The sequence below is a fragment of the Esox lucius genome, chromosome 2 (assembly GCF_011004845.1).
Source record: "Esox lucius isolate fEsoLuc1 chromosome 2, fEsoLuc1.pri, whole genome shotgun sequence".
NCBI classification, from domain to species: Eukaryota; Metazoa; Chordata; class Actinopteri; order Esociformes; family Esocidae; genus Esox; species Esox lucius.
The window spans coordinates 22,616,840-22,638,478 of NC_047570.1; the positions used below are offsets into that span (position 1 = coordinate 22,616,840).

The 21,639-nt window shown below is 41.8% G+C and overlaps 1 protein-coding gene across 2 annotated transcripts in view; it reads right to left on the bottom strand.

Moving 5' to 3' along the window:
* Window positions 1-730: 730 nt before the first annotated feature.
* The window catches only part of dennd2b (DENN domain containing 2B), a 73,234-nt gene continuing 52,325 nt past the window's right edge, over window positions 731-21,639 (bottom strand). For both annotated transcript variants that reach the window (XM_034296844.1, XM_034296841.1), the window contains exons 11-20: window positions 20,747-20,816; window positions 18,178-18,255; window positions 16,949-17,089; window positions 16,546-16,694; window positions 8,237-8,414; window positions 3,619-3,660; window positions 3,397-3,508; window positions 2,716-2,955; window positions 1,850-1,936; window positions 731-1,310 (exon numbers count right to left, since the gene is read on the bottom strand). In XM_034296844.1, the coding sequence (XP_034152735.1) occupies window positions 1,276-1,310; window positions 1,850-1,936; window positions 2,716-2,955; window positions 3,397-3,508; window positions 3,619-3,660; window positions 8,237-8,414; window positions 16,546-16,694; window positions 16,949-17,089; window positions 18,178-18,255; window positions 20,747-20,816 (1,132 nt within the window). In that variant the 3' untranslated portion in view covers window positions 731-1,275. The remainder of the gene's footprint in view (window positions 1,311-1,849; window positions 1,937-2,715; window positions 2,956-3,396; window positions 3,509-3,618; window positions 3,661-8,236; window positions 8,415-16,545; window positions 16,695-16,948; window positions 17,090-18,177; window positions 18,256-20,746; window positions 20,817-21,639) is intronic.

The following is a 21,639-nucleotide window of genomic DNA, read 5'->3' on the forward strand; positions in this document are numbered from 1 at the left end:
GTAACATCAAATATCCACCTTTAGATTTTACAGTAGATAGGAGGTTGTCGAGAGTTGGCAAAGGCAAAGTTTGGCTACTTTGAAGAACCTATATTAGATTTCTTTAACACTTTTAAACCCTAACCCTGATTTCTTTAACACTTTTGAACCCTAATCCTAACCCTGATTTCTTTAACACTTTTTTGGTTACTACATGATTTGATATGTGTTATTTCTTAGTTTTGATGTTTTTTATTATTATCCTACAATTTGGAAACCTTTGACTAGTACTGTATGTTTGGGCTAGTTCCTGACTGTAATAAACTGTCATTCTAAATATGGCACAGCAATATATTAATGTGTCCAAAATGTACAGGTTATACTGTCCTTCACAAATAATACAAAATGAATCAACCTCACGTCTGAAAACTCAATGTGTAGCTGGTGGGGTGGGATCCCAAAAGACACACATACCACATGCTGACAGTAACCTAATTATGTCCTCACACATCACTCCAGTGGCTGTCACTCACAAGCTTTTATTAGCAGTCCTGACTTGGAGGCTTACTGTCGTTTTGAAGCACTCAGGTCTGTTTTGAGTGTTTCATTTTATCCAATTTTAAATCTACCCTCCCTGTCGGTATACAGTCCTTTTGCTTGTATTGGTGTGCTCTTTCTGTTACAGTAGTGTTGATGAAATCATGTTTCTTTAGGATGGGACAACATTAAAAAAAAAGCCAAGGTTCACGGATTTGAGTGGTTTAACGTCTTTTATGTTTATTTACTGAATTTCACAAAGTAACCCATGTTTAAACATTTACAGTCATTTTCTTCATGTGTTAATGCATACATATCCTCCCAACCTGGTGTGGAGTTAAAAGCTCTCATTCAGCAAAAGAAAGGGACAACGATTAAAAAAATATGAAACATATAGTAACTGTACATCCACCATACATTAGCTAGCATTCACTCACTCAATTTGATCATATTCTTCTCACGCACGCCTTTTTGTCAGTGGTTACTCAGAAACAAAGGCACATTGTACCGTCCTGCTGTAACTAGCCTTACAATTAAGGTACCAGACACCTACAATGAAGCTACATTGGAGGATATCACGGCCAGTTTACAGTGAAATATGTACAACATATAGACATTCGATTGATGTTCTTGACATACAAATTCGTAAATACGTCAACAAAATACAGGGTTCAGGATGTATCTGCTCTTCAGTTTGCAGGCCGTTGATCAAGCATTCATGCTCCGGTATTTGTTTATTAAGTACAGTAGAAGTTTGCCTCAGTTCTTTTTATGAAGAAACTTCATTTTACTTCCTAAAAAAACACAGAAAAAGGCATATTGAACTGTTCATGTTATGTAATATTTCTTTAGCAGACTATAAAAACATTTTCTAATTCAGCAGTTATGTGATTTCTTTAGCTGTCAGGGAAATTGCCTTGAAAAGGCACACTGTCTAGGATAGTGCTATGTGCTGCAAGTTGCCTCAGATAGAATCCCAGCCAATAAACTACATATTGCTAATGGCTACATGGTGGCCTACGTGAATAGGCTTTAGAACAAACATTTGTATTATTAGTGGTTCGTTTGAAATAAGTGCCAATACTTAGTTTTTGGCATTCATGCTGTTAAGTCTAGCTACAGGAGCTCCACAGTACTTTCAAGCTAATATTCTTTAAGCAGAATAGTAGCTTAAGCTGCAGAACATTAAAGGCGCCGGTACTCAGAAGCTAAGTACCATGTATTGTGGTGTGAAGTTGGGTAGAAAAACAAAAATGCAACCTGACAGTGATAAAATGGACAGGAAAGGTCTGTTGAGAGTGATATTTCATGTTTTTGTAAGTACTTAATTCACCTAGTCCTTTAAGAAACTTGTTCACTCCGCTCTGCTCTGTGTCTGGTAGCTCTTCCAGGTATTGCTCCACCCTCTGCTCAAATAGCCCTGACAGAAACACAGAAACAATGGTATCAGTCAAGGCTTGTTTTTGGTATGGACTGAAATACACTTTGCTATGTAACCAGGAGATGGCACTAATGAATATCTAGGACCAGTAAACTGACTCAACCAGAGCAGTTCTTTTAAAATATGCAGATCTTTGAATCGCTGATTCTTTTGGCAATTATGGTTCGCCAACTGTAAATTCAATAATGTAATCCCGATTTTTAAAAGACAATTAAAACTATATAAAATAGATACTTGATACTAATTGATACTTATTTTAAAAATGATAGTAATTTATGTAATTTTGACATCGGACAACTTATAAGAAATTACATTTTTAAAGACTTCTACTTGACTTTCTGAAGTATTGTTGCGCAATTGTGATTCAATTGAAACCTCTCTCTGAAAATAGATTTACTATACTATATGTTTCACTGAAAAATATTGTATGAAAAAACGGAATAGTTTGCAAACTGCCTATCAGCTATAACTGCTGTCCACTAGAGGTCTGTACCAGCAAAGGGGTTAGAGGATCTCTTTAGGGATGGAATGTTGGACTAGCTTGGTAGAAAAGTGTGGGTAGCAGTGAATTTTAACCAATCATTCCAGTTGACTTCTTTGTGTTTAGATAAACTTCACTGATTCAATGTTTGGAGGACAGGACACACCTCTGGATGAAAGCAGTATCTCCTAACCAGTAGACTCGTTAGGAGACAGTAGGACTGTTACAGACAGATGTGTAGGGGTGGATTAAGGGGATCATTGTAGGTTGGTTCTACCTTTGGCCCGGCACTTCCGCAGCTCACGGTCTTGGATGAACCCTGCAAACATCTGGGACTCCATGAAGACCCCCAGGAAGCGACGTATACTCTTGGAGGCCACAGACTTGCGGAAGGCTTCTCGCTGGAAGATGCGTTCACCACGCTCGTTCTGAGTAAGGAACAGGGAGTAGTGGCCGATGGTTTCCAGGAAAAAGCGGATAAAGGCCTCAGACACAAGGCTGTTCAAGGAGTTACTCTCTATTGAAACAGTGGAGATAGATTATCATTAAATTCTAAAACAGAAGCACAGTTAAGAAATAAATGTTATGTTATCCATAAAGAATCTATACAAATTACCATGAAACTCTGTATACCAAAATCTGAAACATTTACCAACGTTGTAAAACCACAAACAGCAAGAGACAGTTTGCTAATTGGAGCCTTGAACAAACACACTATTCTAAACACCTGTATCCTTCAAGGAGGTTAGAATTACAATGAGGTAGGACTGACTGTCACCCAGTGAGGTAGGACTGACTGTCACCCAGTATCATCACTTGACTGACAGTGGGTTGCTTGCAGACATTTGCTGTGCATATTTTCTTGTTCACATGGGTAAATGTGGTCAGTGCTCTGGGGTCTTAATTAACACTAGTAACATTTGTTTTAGTATGGAATGATGATGTGTCCCATGTTCACCTTCATCTGACTCGCTGTCAGAGTCCTGATTGATGATGTCATTCCTCTGCTCCAGAGCCAGCTCAAGTGCTGACTGGAGTTTCCGTGGCAACAACGAGGCCTCGTCATCCATCTACACGCAAACAAAATATGAAGTGTCACTCTATACCAGTCCATCCATAACGTATCAAACAGAACATTCTGGTCATTATTACGATGAGGTACAGCAGAATGAAGACCAACCTGTCGGATGAAGCGGTCTGTTCCAAGGTCTACCATCAAAGCCTGAAGAGCAGACAAGTGAGGGACGTATTAAACAGGTTCAGTTAAAGCCTGGCTTATTCCATCTGGACACAGTTGCTCTCTACAAATAAAGCAAATGCTCCATCCAAGAGAAGGACAACTTCTTCCAGAGAAGATTAATTTGTTGGATCTTGGAATGGTACATTTTATACATACAAAAAATAAAAGCACTGAGAGAATACTTGAAGAATTTAAAGTGAGTCAATCAGCAACATCAAGACAAATGTAAACAGACAACAGATGATGTTGACAGAACATTAAAAGCCCTGTGGTAAGTATAACAAATACCATGGGTTGAGGGCAAATTTTGCTGCTGACTTTACAACAGTTTTAATGGCATAGAGCTGGGCTTTAAGAGGCCCGTTGGCTTCTTCTGCCAGGCTATTAAGGAGAACCAGAACCTCCCTTCCCAATGAGGCCAGGACCTCAGAGCTGAAGGCTGAGGCTGCCCTGGCATGGGCCCTACAGCCTGCAGCAGCTGCCAACTGACAAGGCCACATTCACTGGGAGGTTTAGGCCAGGGTCAGCCACATTGCTGTGTGTTGAGACTGGAGGAGTTGTTGCTACTTTAACAAGGACGGATTCAAGAGATTTCCCCCTCTTTCCATGCTGCCTCTGCAAATCAGTGCTGCATTCCGAGAATGCTGCAGACCAGAGAAGCACAGTACAGCTGGAAGAACAGAGAAGCAGACATGTCATCTTGCACTCCTTCTGTAATTGGTAACAAAACTGCATCAGGTCAATGTCCTGTCAGGCTATGACCCAGAACGACTGAAGGACAACACTGGACAGGCAATATTACTGTAGCCATGGCAGGCCTCACATATTGTGGGGACCATGACAGCTTAATACTTGGAAAATCATGGCTTGAATTCAAATACTCAGTACTAGGAACCTACCATGGGCAGCAAAACAGAAGAAATTGATCTCATTACTCTTAGCACTCTGAGAATTTAAGTCAGAGCCAACTCTTCGAAAACAAAATACTATTGCTCAATGTGTGACTATAAATTTCACATAACATTGGTGTAGAACTATCTCTGGTATGAAATGCTTGAATTAGTATGACATAGAATTATGAGTTAAGTTGCTCTGAACAACTCAAATATTATATTTCTTAAATGTTCCAGTGAAGACCAGAGGACATTTTTCCATAGTAGAATGACAGGTCTATCCACATAGTTTCCTCCTGGACCCACAAATCCTGAGGGAGTGTGGGTAAGAAGCATCAGGATCTCAAGAGAAGTTAAAAAGATGTTGAAAAGATATGGGGTAACAGTTTTGAGAGGTATCCCACTCTTGTTTTAATTGATCGGAATATGTCCAATGGCTGTAACAATCCAGAAACATCAAAAATCAGTTCTGGGACAGTAAACTAAATTATTATCAATACACACCACTTAAAGACATTTTGATATTGTCATTCATTGTAAGCCTACACCAGAGATATGTAAAGATTGAAATGAATAAAGTTTGTAAATATGACTGATTGTTATTGGGGTATCCGATACAGAAATCTAGTAGAGGTAGTTGAAAGGAATATAAAACTGTGGTACAAAATATCGTTGTCGCATCAATTCAGGTAATTTATTGCAGATGTGAATTTTTTGCCTTATCACCCAGCTCTACATTGGGTAAATGTTTTACAAACCCATTTCCAAAAAAGTTGGGATCAAATCATTTCTCTCTATATTTAATTGAAAATAGTACAAAGACATCCTATCAAATGTTGAAACTGATCAATTGAATTGCTTTTGAAAAAATGTATGCTAATTTTGATTTTGATGCCAACAACATGTTTCAAAAATGTTGCAACAGGGACATATTTACCACGGTGCTGTAACACCTCATCTTTAACAATACTCTGTAAGCGTTTGGGAACTGAGGAGACCAAATGCAGTAATTTTGAAAGTGAAATATTTTCCCATTCTTGCTAGATATCAGATTGCAACTGCTCAACAGTTTGGAGTCTCCTTTGTCGTATTTTCCGTTTCATAATAGGCCAAAAGTTTTCAGTGGGTGACAGGTCTTGACAGCAGGCAGGCCAGTTTAGCACCCGGAGTCTTTTACTAGGAGCCATGCTGTTGTAATACATGCAGAATGAGGTTTGGCGTTGTCCTGCTAAAATAATCAAGGCCTTCCCTGGAAAAGATGTTGTCTGGATGGCAGCATATGTTGCTCCAAAACCTGTATATATTGTTCAGCATTAATGTTGCCTTCACAGATGTGCAAGTCACCCATGCCCTGTGCACTAATCCACCCCCAAATCATCATGGATGCTGGCTTTTGAACTGTGTGCTGATAACAAGCCCGATAGACCCTCTGCTTTAGTCTGGAGGACGCTGTGTCCCTGATGATAAAATGTTGATTTGTCAGACCACAGGACAGCTTTGCACTTTGCCTTGGTCCATCTTAAATGAGCTCAGGCCCAGAGAAGGTGGCAGTGTTTCTGGATGTTGTTTAAGTATGGTTTCTTGACCTCAAGTGTTAAATTGCATTTGTGGATGCAGCGACATACTGTGTTCACAGACAATGGTTTTCTGAAGTATTCCTGAGCCAATGCCGTGATGCCCACTACAGAATCCTGTCTATTTTTAATGCAGTGCCATCTGAGGGCCAGAAGATCCCAGTCATCCAGCCTTGTCCCTTGCATCCTGAGATGTCTCCAGATTCTCTGAATCTTTTAATGATGTTATGTACTGTAGATGATGAGATCTCCAAACTCTGCGAAACGTTATTCTTAAATTGTTGTACTATTTGTCCATGCAGTCTTTCACAGAGTAGTAAACCCCTCCTCATCTTGACTTCTCTTTTAATACCCAATTATTGTTGCTGACCTGTTGCCAAGTGACTTACAGTGGGGAGAAGTATTTGATACACTGCTGGTTTTGCAGGTCTTCCCACCTACAAAGCATGTAGAAGTCTGTAATTGTTATCATAAATTGTTATCTGTAATTGTTATCACTCTTCAACTGTAAAACTAAAATCCAGAAAATCACATTGTATGACTTTTATGTAATTAGCATTTTATTGCATGACATAAGCATTTGATACATCAGAAAAGCAGAACTTAATATTTGGTACATAAACCTTTGTTTGCAATTACAGAGATCATACGTTTCCTGTAGTTCTTGACCAGGTTTGCACACACTGCAGCAGGGATTTTGGCCCACTCCTCCATACAGACCTTCTCCAGATCTTCAGGTTTCGGGGCTGTCACTGGGCAATACGGACTTTCAGCTCCCTCCAAAGATTTTCTATTAGGTTCAGGTCTGGAGACTGGCTCCAGGACCTTGAGATGCTTTTTACGGAGCCACTCCTTAGTTGTCCTGGCTGTGTGTTTCGGGTCGTTGTCATGCTGGAAGACCCAGCTACGACCCATCTTCAATGCTCTTACTGAGGGAAGGAGGTTGTTGGCCAAGATTTCGCGATACATGGCCCCATCCATCCTCCCCTCAATACGGTGCAGTCATCCTGTCCCCATTGCAGAAAAGCATCCCCAAAGAATGATGTTTACACCTCCATGCTTCAAGGTTGGGATTGGTGTTCTTGGGGTTGTACTCATCCTTCTTCTTCCTCCAAACACAGCGAGTGGAGATTAGACAAAAAGCTCTATTTTTGTCTCATCAGACCACATTACCTTCTCCCATTCCTCCTCTGGATCATCCAGATGGTAATTGGCAAACTTCAGACGGGCCTGAACATGCGCCTATTGTCCTGTAGCCCATCCCAGCCTTGTGCAGGTCTACAATTTTATCCCTGATGTCCTTACACAGCTCTCTGGTCTTGGCCATTGTGGAGAGGTTGGAGTCTGTTTGATGGAGTGTGTGGACAGGTGTCTTGTATACAGGTAACAAGTTCAAACAGGTGCAGTTAATACAGGTAATGAGTGGAGAACAATGCAAATTAAAATGCAAATTAATTATTTAAAAATCATACAATGTGATTTTCTGGATTTTTGTTTTTTGTTAAGTGTACCTATGATAAAAATGACAGACTTCTACATGCTTTGTAAGTAGGAAAACCTGCAAAATTGGCAGTGTATCAAATACTTGTTCTCCCCACTGTAATTAGTTGTGTGATATTCCACCAGGATTAGTGTATTAGCATTACCCAACTTTTCCAGTACATTTTTGCCTCTGTCCCAACTTATTTGAAACATTGCTGTCATAGAATTTTAAGTATATATTTTTAAAGAAACAATAAAAGTCTCAGTTTCAACATTTGATATGTTGTCTTTGTACTATTTTCTATTGAATATAGGGTTTTAATGATTTGCACATCACTGCATTCTGTTTATATTTCCACAGCGTCCCAACTTTTTTGGAACTGGGGTTGGACGAAAACAAGCACTCTAATATAGGTTGCTGTGACCAGTAACAGGAAGGCCACTCCCTAGCCCATTGTCTCCCAAAGAAATGGTATGTGACAGTGGAACAGGCTCTGTAGTCCTAAACAGGGACAGAATGAGGTGCAATGCATAGCCAATAAATACACGCAAAAAAATGGGAGACAAAGGGCCAATGACAGACAGAGATGATACGAGTGTAGTACCCACCTCTTCCACAGGCAGGTCTTTGAGTTTGGGCAGTGAGCTGGACAGGAGCCCCACCAAAAAGGGCGTGGGGCAGCAGACAATGTCCACCATGGAGGCAGGTAAGACGGGGATGAAGGTGTGCTGCCAGGAGAAGGGATAGAGCAGAGCCACTACAGCATGGATACAGCTGGACAGGGTGCTGCAGAGAGGAAGACACAACCACATCCAGAATCAATATGATGTCATTTTACAGAAGCTCACAAGGGAGTGGATTGTATACAACAGCCAGCAATGGACAAAGAACGGCAAACTGGTGAAGGAAAATCACGTTGGTCTAAAGAACATTCATGGATCATCTAGAAAGCAGATTGAGAGTGTATTGTATATATGCTTGTCTTCAAACCAAACAATAACCAGAACTTCTTTTCCCTTGAAAAAAATACTTTAGTAGTCCTGAGATGAATGGGTGCAGCTATGTACACTGGCTTAACAATGCTCTCCTTTCTCCGGCTTGTCTAAGGGACAGTCTGAAATCCATCCCCAATGTTCCCTCCAAGAACAGATTCAATTAAAATGTAAAGAAAAGGATAGGGAAGAGAAATAAGAGATCAGTGCTACTGACACTCAGCTGTCATTAGAGAAATGTCAGTACATGACTTGACGTTGGAGCAACATACAGACAGACAGGTTCCCCTGGCAACTATCTGAAAGCTTATGGTGCAGTCTTTAAAATTATTGTCTGCAGTAGAACTGTCATTCTACAGCTAGGTGTTCAAATCCAAACTGTGACATACCAACAGTCCCGGGCATCCAGCAGAGGGCAGGGCAAAATTGGCTCAACGACATCTGGGGCGGACAGATTGATGTCAATCAGGGCTGCCTAGTTTCACCACACCCTAGCTACTAAATGTGGTATGTCAGATGCTAGAACACTCATGGGTTTACCTCTAGCAAGTGTGTGACAGTAAAAAATGTCATAGTTAAGCAAGCAGCATGATAAAAAGCAGAAAACAGCTTGGCGAGATTTACTGAATGTCAGAGGACACATATTTTCATATTCGAGTCCCCTGTACTTGCTGTGGAGTTGTTGTAATGAAGCATTGCCATAATTGCATTTTGGACATCATATAAGAAAAATGGGGTGTAAGAATAAATAAGCATTCTCAAAGAAATGGGTGATAGACTGGTTAAAGTAGGCACAGCAACCAAAGCTCTCATGCCCCCAGAGATGGGTTGGGTGCGTAAAACTAGTTGAACTAGGTCTTGGATCCGTTTGATGGTAGCTGAAAAGCGCCATTGCCACGGGTGAATATCAACAGCTGTGTCTATCCACAGAATCACAAACAGCACGTCGTCTTTCTCACGGTCGCTAGCTTGTTGACAGTGGCCGACCCTCCTCCCCCCGTCCCCGTATGCACAAGTACATGGAGACAGAAAGGGAGAGCAAAAATAAACCATGAAGCCTATCAGAAACATACAGAGAGCAGAACTCCAAATCAGTGTGGATCACGACCAAGACTAATCATCAAACGTGGCATGCAAATACTCCCGTTTTCCATCATTCCACTTTTCAGCAGAGGGCATATCTTGGCTAAGCCACAGTACTCCTACTAAATGTACATGGCATTGACCACACTGTTATCAAAACATGAATTATGTGCATACAAACTCTTTATACATTTTTAATAGAGTTAACTGGGAATAGAGATATAAGTAACATATCAAGTGCTAATCATCAGCTAATATATGAAAAGACCAGTATCTTTTTGGGTCATCACGAATGATCTGTTAAGGCCTGTTCTAATTCAATCATCATGACAGAGCAGAACAGAGTCGAAATTTCACCGTCTAACTGTTATTTGCAGAAAAATATGATAATATAAGTCATGCCCAGTATCCCATATTTTGACAAAGAATGATGGGGCACAACTAGTAGAACATTAGCTACCGGGCTAGATAGAGTAGAACATTAGCCACCGGGCTGGATATAGTAGAACCTTAGCCACCGGGCTAAATACAGTAGAACCTTAGCCACCGGGCTAAATACAGTAGAACCTTAGCCACCGGGCTAGATAGAGTAGAACCTTAGCCACCGGGCTAGATAGAGTAGAACCGTAGCCACTGGGCTAGATAGAGTAGAACCTTAGCCACCAGGCTAGATAGAGTAGAACCGTAGCCACCGGGCTAGATAGAGTAGAACCTTAGCCACCGGGCTAGATAGAGTAGAACCATAGCCACCGGGCTAGATAGAGTAGAACCGTAGCCACCGGGCTAGATAGAGTAGAACCTTAGCCACCGGGCTAGATAGAATAGAACCTTAGCCACCGGGCTAGATAGAATTGAAGAGATGCGGGAGACTTCCTGTCACCGTAGACAAGTACGTTTAATTTATCCACAGATCCCCAAAATCGTCCAAATTATTTAACAGAAACAAAGTAATTGATCACACACATCATTTCAGTGGTAGACGAAGGTATTTAAGAAACCAGAAACACGACGAAAAAGAAAAAAGGTACACTTTTTTTCACAGAGACCTTCCTGAAAGCAGTTGCTTAAAGATGACCCTTGCACCGAACACAAAACCTGGCGCACCGAGCCCACAACAACCATCACAGAGACCCTCCTGGCAGCCACAGAATCCTTGAAAGCCAAGATCATAGCTGAAGTCTCCCCTTTAAGACAACTAATCTGAGTGAAGAAATACTCTCATAGACAAACTGGATGCCCATTACCAACTTCACTACACAGGACCACTAGGCTAAGTTGCACTCTGGTCTTAATAATGCAGCTACATGTGACACAGTGCTTTTACCTCTGCCCCACTCAAAGTTGTTTTTGGAAAATATTTTTATTACTAAATATGAAATCTTTTTACATATGAGTTTATGTAGGCGTTACATATTAGGAATGATTGGTCTGGCTCTGTAGCTGAGCTTGCAGATTCCCAGGAAAATCTCAGGATACAGAGGCTTAATCTGCCTAGCCCACAGGTGCAAGCTGAAGTTCCAGAATCAGGGTCTGCGTTACCTCATGCTCCACTGACCCACACACACAAGACTGTTTCTGACTAGCCCAGCCAAGGTCAACTCAGCTCAGCTCATAGACATGCCCAGAAGAAACACCGGCCCCAGCAGGAGAAACAGGATCGACAGCCAGTAGTCATATCAACTCCTTATACGGAACATCTACTCTACCTATTTGTCTGGGTGAGAATTAAGTCTTGATGTCTGCATTCTACATTGTTGTACCTATTTCAGTACATGTATTATGTACATAGGCAAATCGTAACTTAATATACAGTGGGGAGAATATTATTGCATGACATAAGTATTTGATCACCTACCAACCAGTAAGAATTCCGGCTCTCACAGACCTGTTAGTTTTTCTTTAAGAAGCCCTCCTGTTCTCCACTCATTACCTGTATTAAACTGCACCTGTTTGAACTTGTTACCTGTATACAAGACACCTGTCCACACACTCAATCAAACAGACTCCAACCTCTCCACAATGGCCAAGACCAGAGAGCTGTGTAAGGACATCAGGGATAAAATTGTAGACCTGCACAAGGCTGGGATGGGCTACAGGACAATAGGCGCATGTTCAGGCCCGTCTGAAGTTTGCCAATTACCATCTGGATGATCCAGAGGAGGAATGGGAGAAGGTAATGTGGTCTGATGAGACAAAAATAGAGCTTTTTGTCTAATCTCCACTCGCTGTGTTTGGAGGAAGAAGAAGGATGAGTACAACCCCAAGAACACCAATCCCAACCTTGAAGCATGGAGGTGTAAACATCATTCTTTGGGGATGCTTTTCTGCAAAGGGGACAGGATGACTGCACCGTTTTGAGGGGAGGATGGATGGGGCCATGTATCGCAAGATCTTGGCCAACAACCTCCTTCCCTCAGTAAGAGCATTGAAAATGGGTCGTAGCTGGGTCTTCCAGCATGACAACGACCCGAAACACACAGCTAGGGCAACTAAGGAGTGGCTCCGTAAGAAGCATCTCAAGGTCCTGGAGTGGCCTAGCCAGTCTCCAGACATGAACCCAATAGAAAAGCATTGGAGGGAGCTGAAAGTCCATATTGCCCAGTGACAGCCCCGAAACCTGAAGATCTGGAGAAGGTCTGTATGGAGGAGTGGGCCAAAATCCCTGCTACAGTGTGTGCAAAACTGGTCAAGAACTACAGGAAACGTATGATCTCTGTAATTGCAAACAAAGGTTTATGTACCAAATATTAAGTTCTGCTTTTCTGATGTATCAAATACTTATGTCATGCAATAAAATGCAAATTAATTACTAGATTCCGTCACTCACAGTTGAAGAGTACCTATGATAAAAATTACAGACATCTACATGCTTTGTAAATAGGAAAACCTGCAAAATCGGCAATGTATCAAATAGTTGTTCTCCCCACTGTAGCTCAACTTTTGACACATTTCATCTCCAAATGATCTTACAAGTTATGGATTGTCTCCCGGTCCTTAACTAATCAGAATTTCTAGTAATCACATAGAGCCCAACTTATTTCTCCCACTTCCTCTTCATGACGCTCTCACGTTCCCCTGCCGGCCTCAGCTTCGGCTCCCTGTTGTAGCAGAAGCTATTGAACGGTAAGGCCAGGCTTCCCTCAGGCAACCCAACACATGGACCTATTCAAGCCACAGTCATGTCTGAATTAAATCAAGTGATTATCGTGGCAGCATTGCAATGTGTGTGTGTGTGTGAGAGAGTGTGTTTGTGTGAGTGTGTCTGTGTACGTGAGTGCATGTGTGCGTGTATAATAATAATAATGGGAAAGTCAGATGTTTGGCTTCTGAACACAGAGGCCTGATTTTCCCTCTTCAGTCTCACAGGAACTTGTTTCCACTGTGTTTGTTCACTTCACCTTTAGACATTAGAAACACACAGAGGGAAGGGGCAAAGTTCTTCTAGGTTGTTTGGTGCTATGCCAGCAGTGCTCAGCGTGACACTACTGTGTTCAGGAGTAACAAGGTACTGAACTCTACAGTGTGTTGCCAGATTACAGCAGTGTGTTGCCAGATTACAGCAGCAAACTGTAGCTAACTGCATCAGCTCAATTTACCAGCCTGGGGTTACGGACAGACATACATTTTACCAAACTTTTGCGGCTAACTTCCTGGGCAATGGGCTCTATCTGAAAACCAGTCAATTCAACAGGAGGTCATTAGAAGAAGATTAGGAGTGGGGTGTGAATAGGGTGTGAATGCAAGATGAAACAAGCAACACCGCTGACTATAATGGCTTAGTTGGAGGTTTTCTGATGTTACCGTGAGCTGTGGGGATACAAGGTAGAGAAAGAAAGCAGCTCTCTCCCCCTTGGAACACAAGAGCCTGATTTATTCACCATGACCATGAGAAATGTATTTTACTTTCTCAGCACCTCTCTCTCTTTCCCTCCCTGTTTCTCCCACTCATACACACTGTACCAACACACTGACTATTCAGTTTTGAGTACCTATTTCATAAAAATTCAATAGAAATTTGACACGTTAAAGCACTTTGGTAACCTAATACCACTTCCTTTCTTTCAGAAGATTTTTGTTGATTCCTATTCTTTACACCCAGGCAAGCCCTAACAATGAAGTAGTGGCTGGGAATGTTTTAGCCCGCCCATGTAGACCAACAGAGAGGCAGATCAAACATAGTCTGTCGCTGGTGGTAATGATTCTCTGTCCTAGACTCATAATAACTGGAAAATTATGTTTACAATTTAAGCACTGGGGCAATCTCAGCCCAGAGCCTTCAGGTAAATCTGGTTTAGCAATTGCAGGCTGACAATGTAAATTCTGAGTATAATTCCTACGGCATAAACTTTTTGCTGAGGAAACATCATTATGACTAAGTTATCTGTTGTTTTGATGTCTCAGAGAAGCAACAATGAAGTCATTTTGGTGACATATCCCACAACGCTTGGATCAGGCAAACAGCCGTTGTGAACCCTGAAACACGTCATCCACAGTGTACAGTATACATGCACTTATAATTCAACACCACAGTGGAGACACATTCCCTAACATGGTCTGTTCTATTCAGTGTTTTTTCACCCCTCAGATCACAGTCCTACTGGGTATACATTACAACAGACTGGCCATACATCATGTGGCGTGGCTAAATATTCTGGGTTTAGATTCTCTCTCTGCTTCCCACTGGACTAGAGACTTCTATCAGTAGATGGTCTCTCTCCTCCCCCCAACGTGACCAAATGAGGCTTGGGTGGCTCCACTTTTTTTGTATTCAGTGAAAACAGAAACACAGGGGGACAGGTCTGTGTTTTGGGGCAGAGCTAGATCTCCATCTGTTGTGTTTCTGGGTAAGAGCCCTAGACACTAGTTCTAGTAACAGAAGGCTACAGTACCAGACATTGACGACAACAAAAGATTGTTTTCTAACATTGGGCAGTCATCTATTTGTCTTTGTCTGTACTGTAGTCAGTCTGTGACAGTTCTGAAACATAATGCTGAGCTAATCTGCTGTTCACTAACAGTACCTCAGACTATTAGAATGGCACAACTCTGAAGTCCTTGCTACTGTTCTCAAAAGCCCTTAAAACAGGTAACTCATTAACAAGGTCTGGGTGATTCTGACCACATGAGGCTGATAGATGACTAAAGCCACTTTCTCTGAGTCTCCTTGGGTAGAAAGAGAAGACAGTAGAGTAGCACACAGGCCCGGCAGGGACCAGGGAGGAACGTGGCACCATCCGTCACACAGTGACAGCGAAGCCATGGATCAGAGGGGAGAGTCCCTGCACACAGGAAGTACATTCCTTCCCCTCGCAGTCACTGCCCCCACTGATGTTTGTTTAAACTGTCCTCTGATATGTGGAGATTAGCGTTCAACAGAAAGGCGCCCCCTCTAACAGAGCCCCTCAGCCAGGAGTGCTGTGCTATAGCCAGGGGGCAGACCTATGTGTCTCCCTGGTGGAAACATGGCTCCCTCATATCAGCCCCACCCTGCCCGCTGTGGTTGGACAGTGAATCTCAGTGGAGAACGACCCACTTGTGGATACACATCTGTCGTGAGCATGCAGGGAGCGTTTCATTGCTCCATTGTTGTGGGCGCGGTCTGAGATGGCTACGTTGATTAATCTAATGGCTCTTACCCGGTCACCAAATGCTATATCGGTTAAGCGCCACCTCACAAAACCTCAGCGGGAAGCCGCTGTAAGTTGCGCTGATCAGTGAATTGCAAGCAGCGACCATCAACGTTAAGGGTGAGCCAAAGTGTACTAATGTTACACTAACATATACGGTTAATTATCTGACTTTGTAGTTATGTAACATAATTAAAGTTCAGGATGTGTCATCTCTGTGACAGGAAATGCACCAAGACATGTGAAACAGTTTGGTGATGATACTATCATTCTGTACTGTAAGCCATGTGTCCAGATACACAATCCGTGAGCTCAGCAATGTTGTGGTTGTGGGTCTGAGGAAACCTTTTTAAACAGAACAAAAACAGTTAGGCCTCTGCTTGAACGGAAACATTAAAGGGAAAATGTAGGAGAGCATGAGATAAAACCCCTCTCATGTAAGGCAGATGTTATTGTAATGGGGTTAGAATAAGTGGATTCCCTGCAGAAAAAGACAGTGAACTTCAGCGATAACTGAGGGAGGATGTTATTGCTAAAATACACTGTAATCCTAGACATCAATTGCAGACCGAGCCACCATCTGTGACAAAGATGAAGTATTCCAGAAACTATTTTTAACATTTATAGACATATTTCTGACGGTTAAGATCCCTACCAAAAGAACAATAACAACGTGATATTGGGGCAGTGTCATTGAACTGCAATATAAGCAGACCTAGATAAACATATTTATCTCTAAATACTCAAGTACAAATATAATTTTCTATGAGCACCTTTAAAGCTTGAGAACTATCTACATTACATCCCTAACTTCCATAACTTATTTTGCCCCCTTTGGCTTAAGTAACTTCTCATGTCTTTCCATCGACATTGAGGAATATATTCCCACTATTCTTTACAGCTTCAAACTGTGTCATGTTCAATGGCGTTCAAGTCCCCTTACAGCCTTTGGATAGGATTGAGATCTGGGCTTTCGGACATTCCATAAACCTGTTGTTGCTCTGCTTGTGTGCTTCCAGTTCTTCACATGACAGAAAACACCATATTTTCTCTTAGCTTATCATTCAACATGCTGTTGCACAGGTGAATATTTTTCAAACATCCAGCGGCTATCACACAGCAGGGCATGCAACCCGCCCATGGGAAAGGGGTTTAGTCCCCTCTCTTCCCTTTGCACCAGAAAGTGACTGGTGATGTAATAGTCTGGCCTCCCACCTGAGTTTATCAGCCACAAAGATGACTCTGCGCTCCAGCAGCAGTGAGGCAAAGACTCGCACCACTTGACGCACACTCAGGCAACTGAAGAGACTGTCAAAGTCTACATGCTCCAACCTGGAGTCCGTGGGTCTCCTCAGTTCAATGACCTGGGAAGGACAACATACGGTGAGGTCACAGCCCGTGGTCACAGGGTTGCACATTTGCAGTTCATGTCAAAGTTCATGCGTAATCAAGCTTATATCTCTTATCTGCATGAATCATCCCTCTTTCGTGGAAGGTACGAATCTGATGAAAGACAGGAGCACTGGTGCCAGTTTTGCTTTACATTACAATCTTGTGAACTGTTGAATAAAAATAGAGAGAGTGCAAATAATCCGGAGTGATCGTGAGTGTCTCGAACCTCGTTCCCTGCTCCAGGCAGGAAGGTCTTGACTTTGATGGTCTTGCCTGGTGCTGGGAAGGGAGACTCCATCAGACTCCTCATGAAGGGGTAGACCAGGGCTGCAGAGATTCCCCTCCGCCTCTCCACTTCATCCAGGATCTACCCAGAAGACAAGGAGCGTTAGACAAGACCACTTCATCCAGGATCTACCCAGAAGAAGTTGAAGGTTAGACCAGATCACATCACCCAGTCAATGTTTCAAAATGAAAGTCCACAGACGCCACAGACTGTTCATAAACTTCCCTACATATTCCCTATAATGCCTAATGGTACCTGCTCAAAGTAGTGTACTAAATATATGGAACACGGTGCAATTTGGAATGGCCAGCAGTATAGTGAAAGACAAAAGGACTTCCATCAGTTTGGCCACAGTTGCTGTCAGAATTTTAGCTCCTGCAAATGTCTGTAACCAGGTTCCCTTCGCTCCTTTGGACAAATACAGTATGAATTTCTTTCCATGGATGTCTGATATGTGTGGAAAATAGCAAAGGAAAATCCCACCCATTATGCCTGTCTGTTTCAGGACTTGTCTGTTGCTGTCTGGAAAGTTTTTTGGAAAGAGACATACTCGCATTCACGGTCATATGATATCACCTCCACTCCCCACACACCCTGGGTTCACGGTGAAATTAAACACTTGCGTCTTCTCGCCTTTATTGAAAAAGCACTTCAAACTCGTTGGAGGAGAACATTTCCTCTCACCTACGTAGCTCTTTAGTCCTCAAAATGGTGCCTCCTGAAACCTACACCACACCATCTGTATGAGGGATGTTCAACTCAGTCTCAAACTCACTTGTGGTTTGTGGGTCAAACCTTTTTTTCTTAACACAGTAATAACTGTCCTTTTGTTTGTTGTTTAGGTTGTGGGAACTGTGAGTTCATTCATTAGATATATTATTCCAATACATATGTACACTCTTCATGAGAATTATGAGTAGGCAGGGAGAGCATGGAGAACTTAAATAATGACATTGCCACTTCATGTAGGCATAACACAGGCACAAGTGAAGGACACAATTCTGCTCGGGAAATCAGAGAGAAGAGCAGAAAATAATGTTTATGCTGCATGGGACACTGAGTTAGAAGGCTCAAATACTTCTCTGTTAAAAAATCCGGCATTGTCTCAGGTTTCTGTAAATGTGACAACGGCTACACCAGTGTGTGTGTGTTTGTAAGCTTGAGCTCACCTTAGAGAACAGGTCGAAACAGCCCAGTCGACTGATGACGCAGTACACCTCAGGAAGGCGAGGCCCTTTCCCACTTGGCTGGAATAGAGGCACATGTTTACATGTCGAGACTGAGAATGTACATGACCAAAGCCATGTAGTGTACTTCAGATAACAATGTCAGGTTAGTGAAGCTGTGGTTTAGCATAGGGTAACATGAGGCAAGAGACCCCCTGGGGCAAGACACCCCCTCCCCTCTCTCACAAAAACCACAAAATGTCACCATTATTTTTTTCAACACCTCCTCTGGTTGCCACTAGTCTCAATCAACTACACATTTCCTCTGTATCATCACACCTGCTCAGCCAACTATTACAAACATTTTCTTTTTAATTTCGTTTTAAAGACTGCTGGGATTTAAAATATTGCCTTATTTAAACAATAATAAGTTTAGTTTAGTTTAGTTTTTGAAATGGCATGTAAGGAAAGGGTAAGTGGCTATAAAAAACAGGGCTAATTCTTTAAAACCCTTAGGCATTATCTTCTATTGGGATTAGATTCCCTGGGGGCAACTAACCCCATGTGGGGCATCTGCACACACACACACACACACACACACACAAGGACACACACGTACAGTTCCAGTCAAATGTTTTAACACACCCATTTACTTGAATGGGTGAGTGTGTCTAAACTTTTAAACCAGTCTACAAACCCATGTGCACTCAAACACACACATAAAGGAACACATGCATGCATATGAAGAAATTCTAATCCACTTCTCCATATTAGGTATGCAACTCTCCTCTGCTTTTTCCAAATAGATGATTAAATCAAGCATGTGAAGCTTGGATAACATTTTTAGGAATGCTCTGCTCATGCCAGCACCTTCGACTTCCAACAGAGAAGGAAGGAGCTGGGATGCCGCCCGGAGACGAGAAAACTCACCTCACACAGCATCAGCAGGAGCCTGGTTAGCAGCAGACAACTGAAATGTTTGGAGCTACAGCTCAAGAAACTGCTAGAACTGACTTTAAGATTGACACCCTCTCTCAGTCTACATAACACAGACAAAAATGTTCCACTGATGTGTATACGCTACCCAGCAAATGACAACTGATACTGTGTACATCCCCCAGAATTCATTTTATTTGTTCTTTAGGTTGTGGGAAAAGTCTGTCAGTTTGTCCAGCTGGGTGTCAGAAAACATTGACCTGTTGTTTAAAGTACATCTCTAAAACACATTTATTCTGTTTTTAATAGCCATGACCCCAGGCTATTGCACAAAGTGCTTAACAACCTGGCCCAACAATCACTCTAAGTTGGCCTCAGAGCAAGTGACCTTACTGATAAAAGTATTTCTTTCTTAATATTAGCAGACTCATTTCGGGCAGACGTGTCTGCTAATATTAAGCCGTATTTCTGACATTCGATAATGTTAATGTACACTTGGCCATTTCATCTGATCCAGCCCAAGCTAACATTAGCCTCCAAGACTAGCATTAGTAACAAGACCATGTTACTAATGCAATGGGAATAACATTATTTCATCACAACGAATATGTCTTCATTTAGCAGTTACTGACCAGTGCACTATCCTGAGTCAGTAAAGTTTCTAGAGAGCTCAGCTCAACTGTACATTCAAGTGTGCCACAATATAATTATAATGTAGTGATTGGTGCTTGATTGACCAAAACACGAAAGAGGAAGGTGTTATAGGGGATGATTGATTGGTAGACTAAGCCAGTTTGTGCCAATGGCAATTAGGCCAGGGATTTTACACCTATTAAAACATTGTGGAATGCTTAAAGAACAGACTAAATGTATTTAGGGTTTGTTCATGTAACATCAGGTGAATGTTATTTGCATACGAAAATAAAAATTGTATGATCATCTAGACAGATTTGGTGTTTCTATACCTTTAGTGAGATCCCCAGAATTTTTCCAACAGTCTTTTTCCACAACCTAATGTGGAAAGATTCTGAATATCTTTAGAGAACGTAACAGAAATGCCTATTTGGGGAAAAGTTCATAGAACCTATTGTGGTTTGCTGGCTAGGCACCTAAAACAGTCAAACCCTCCAAAACACACAATGTATTAATATTCTTAATTCTGTTCTTTATTCTGTGCCTATGTTCTTAATGTTCTTAATTCTTGGGGATCAAATCACTCCATGCATAACAGGACACACAACCATGCTTTTTCTGAACTCAGAACAAATGCGGGAATCAACATAAAACTTCAAAGGAGGTTTAGAAAACCTTGCTGGAGGGTTGGACACTTCAATGATACAGTAAGATATTTCATTGTTTGTTTTTCATCATTCTCCTCCTGAGAAACTCTTGTGAAACAGAAGGAGTGACGTTTTACTATGGCTCATCCCGGCCATGTTAAAAAGCTAAAACACCCAAGCTTTGTTACATGTAGCCAATAAAATCCACTTTCTCGCCTACTCACATCCACTGAGTGATGCAATCACACCTCAAAGGTCTCACAGGAAAAACTGTTAAAAAAACTTGTCAAATCAAACAGGGCTGGCTCAGCAGTGTGAACAAAAAAGTGACCAGTAAACTAACTTGGCTTACTTACCAGCAGACGCCTGCAGTACCCAAACCTTCTGCTGCCATCTTCTCCAGTCAACATGAACGAAAAGGTCTCACTGTTCCAAGAGACACACATGGCATATAAAACAGTCAAACCAGCATAGGTTACTGAACATTGAAAGTAACTATGCATTTTACACTACAACATACATATTCTAGCCGACTGATCATTGTTTTGAGATCATCTAGCAACAATCTCCAGCATTTCTTTTGAGTGTTTTTAGATTTGCCTACATTTGGGAGCTGATGTTGCTGTAACTAACATTAACTAACAGTGCAGTAACTGACAGTGCAATGTTTCTGGCATTGTGGTCAAACCAGTTAATAAAAAGTCTGCTGATATAGGCATGTTTAATATACAATATTGAAAGGCAATTCTAATTAGACTACATCATCAGATTAAAATATTAGCTGTGATCTAAGGACTAACCAGGGACATGAGGGGGGACATTTCTGCCAGATAAACCTTAAACAAAGGGTTAACCAGATAAACAGGGGTTAACTGGAAAATTCCTGTGGTTGGTAAAAACAAGAAAAGGAACCATACTAGCCTAGTTCTGCTGGCCCACGATTATAAGGGATGAATGTTGTTGTCCCTGGCTGGATTCGATCCACGGTTGTCTATGTGGCAGACTGTGGCTTTAACCACTATGCTGTTTAAACAGCGGGTAATGGTGCACGTGATACATGGGTAGAGATGTGGTGTCTGTTTACTTTAGCATTGTCAAAACAATTTGACTAGTCGAAACTCCACTGTTTTCAAAACTAGTTCCCTACATTATTAGCTGACATCCAAACAAACAACAGGTAAAACAGGGTCGCCACACTACTTTCAACGCGTTAAATAAAAAGAGATCACTGAAGATGCCTAGCTAATAG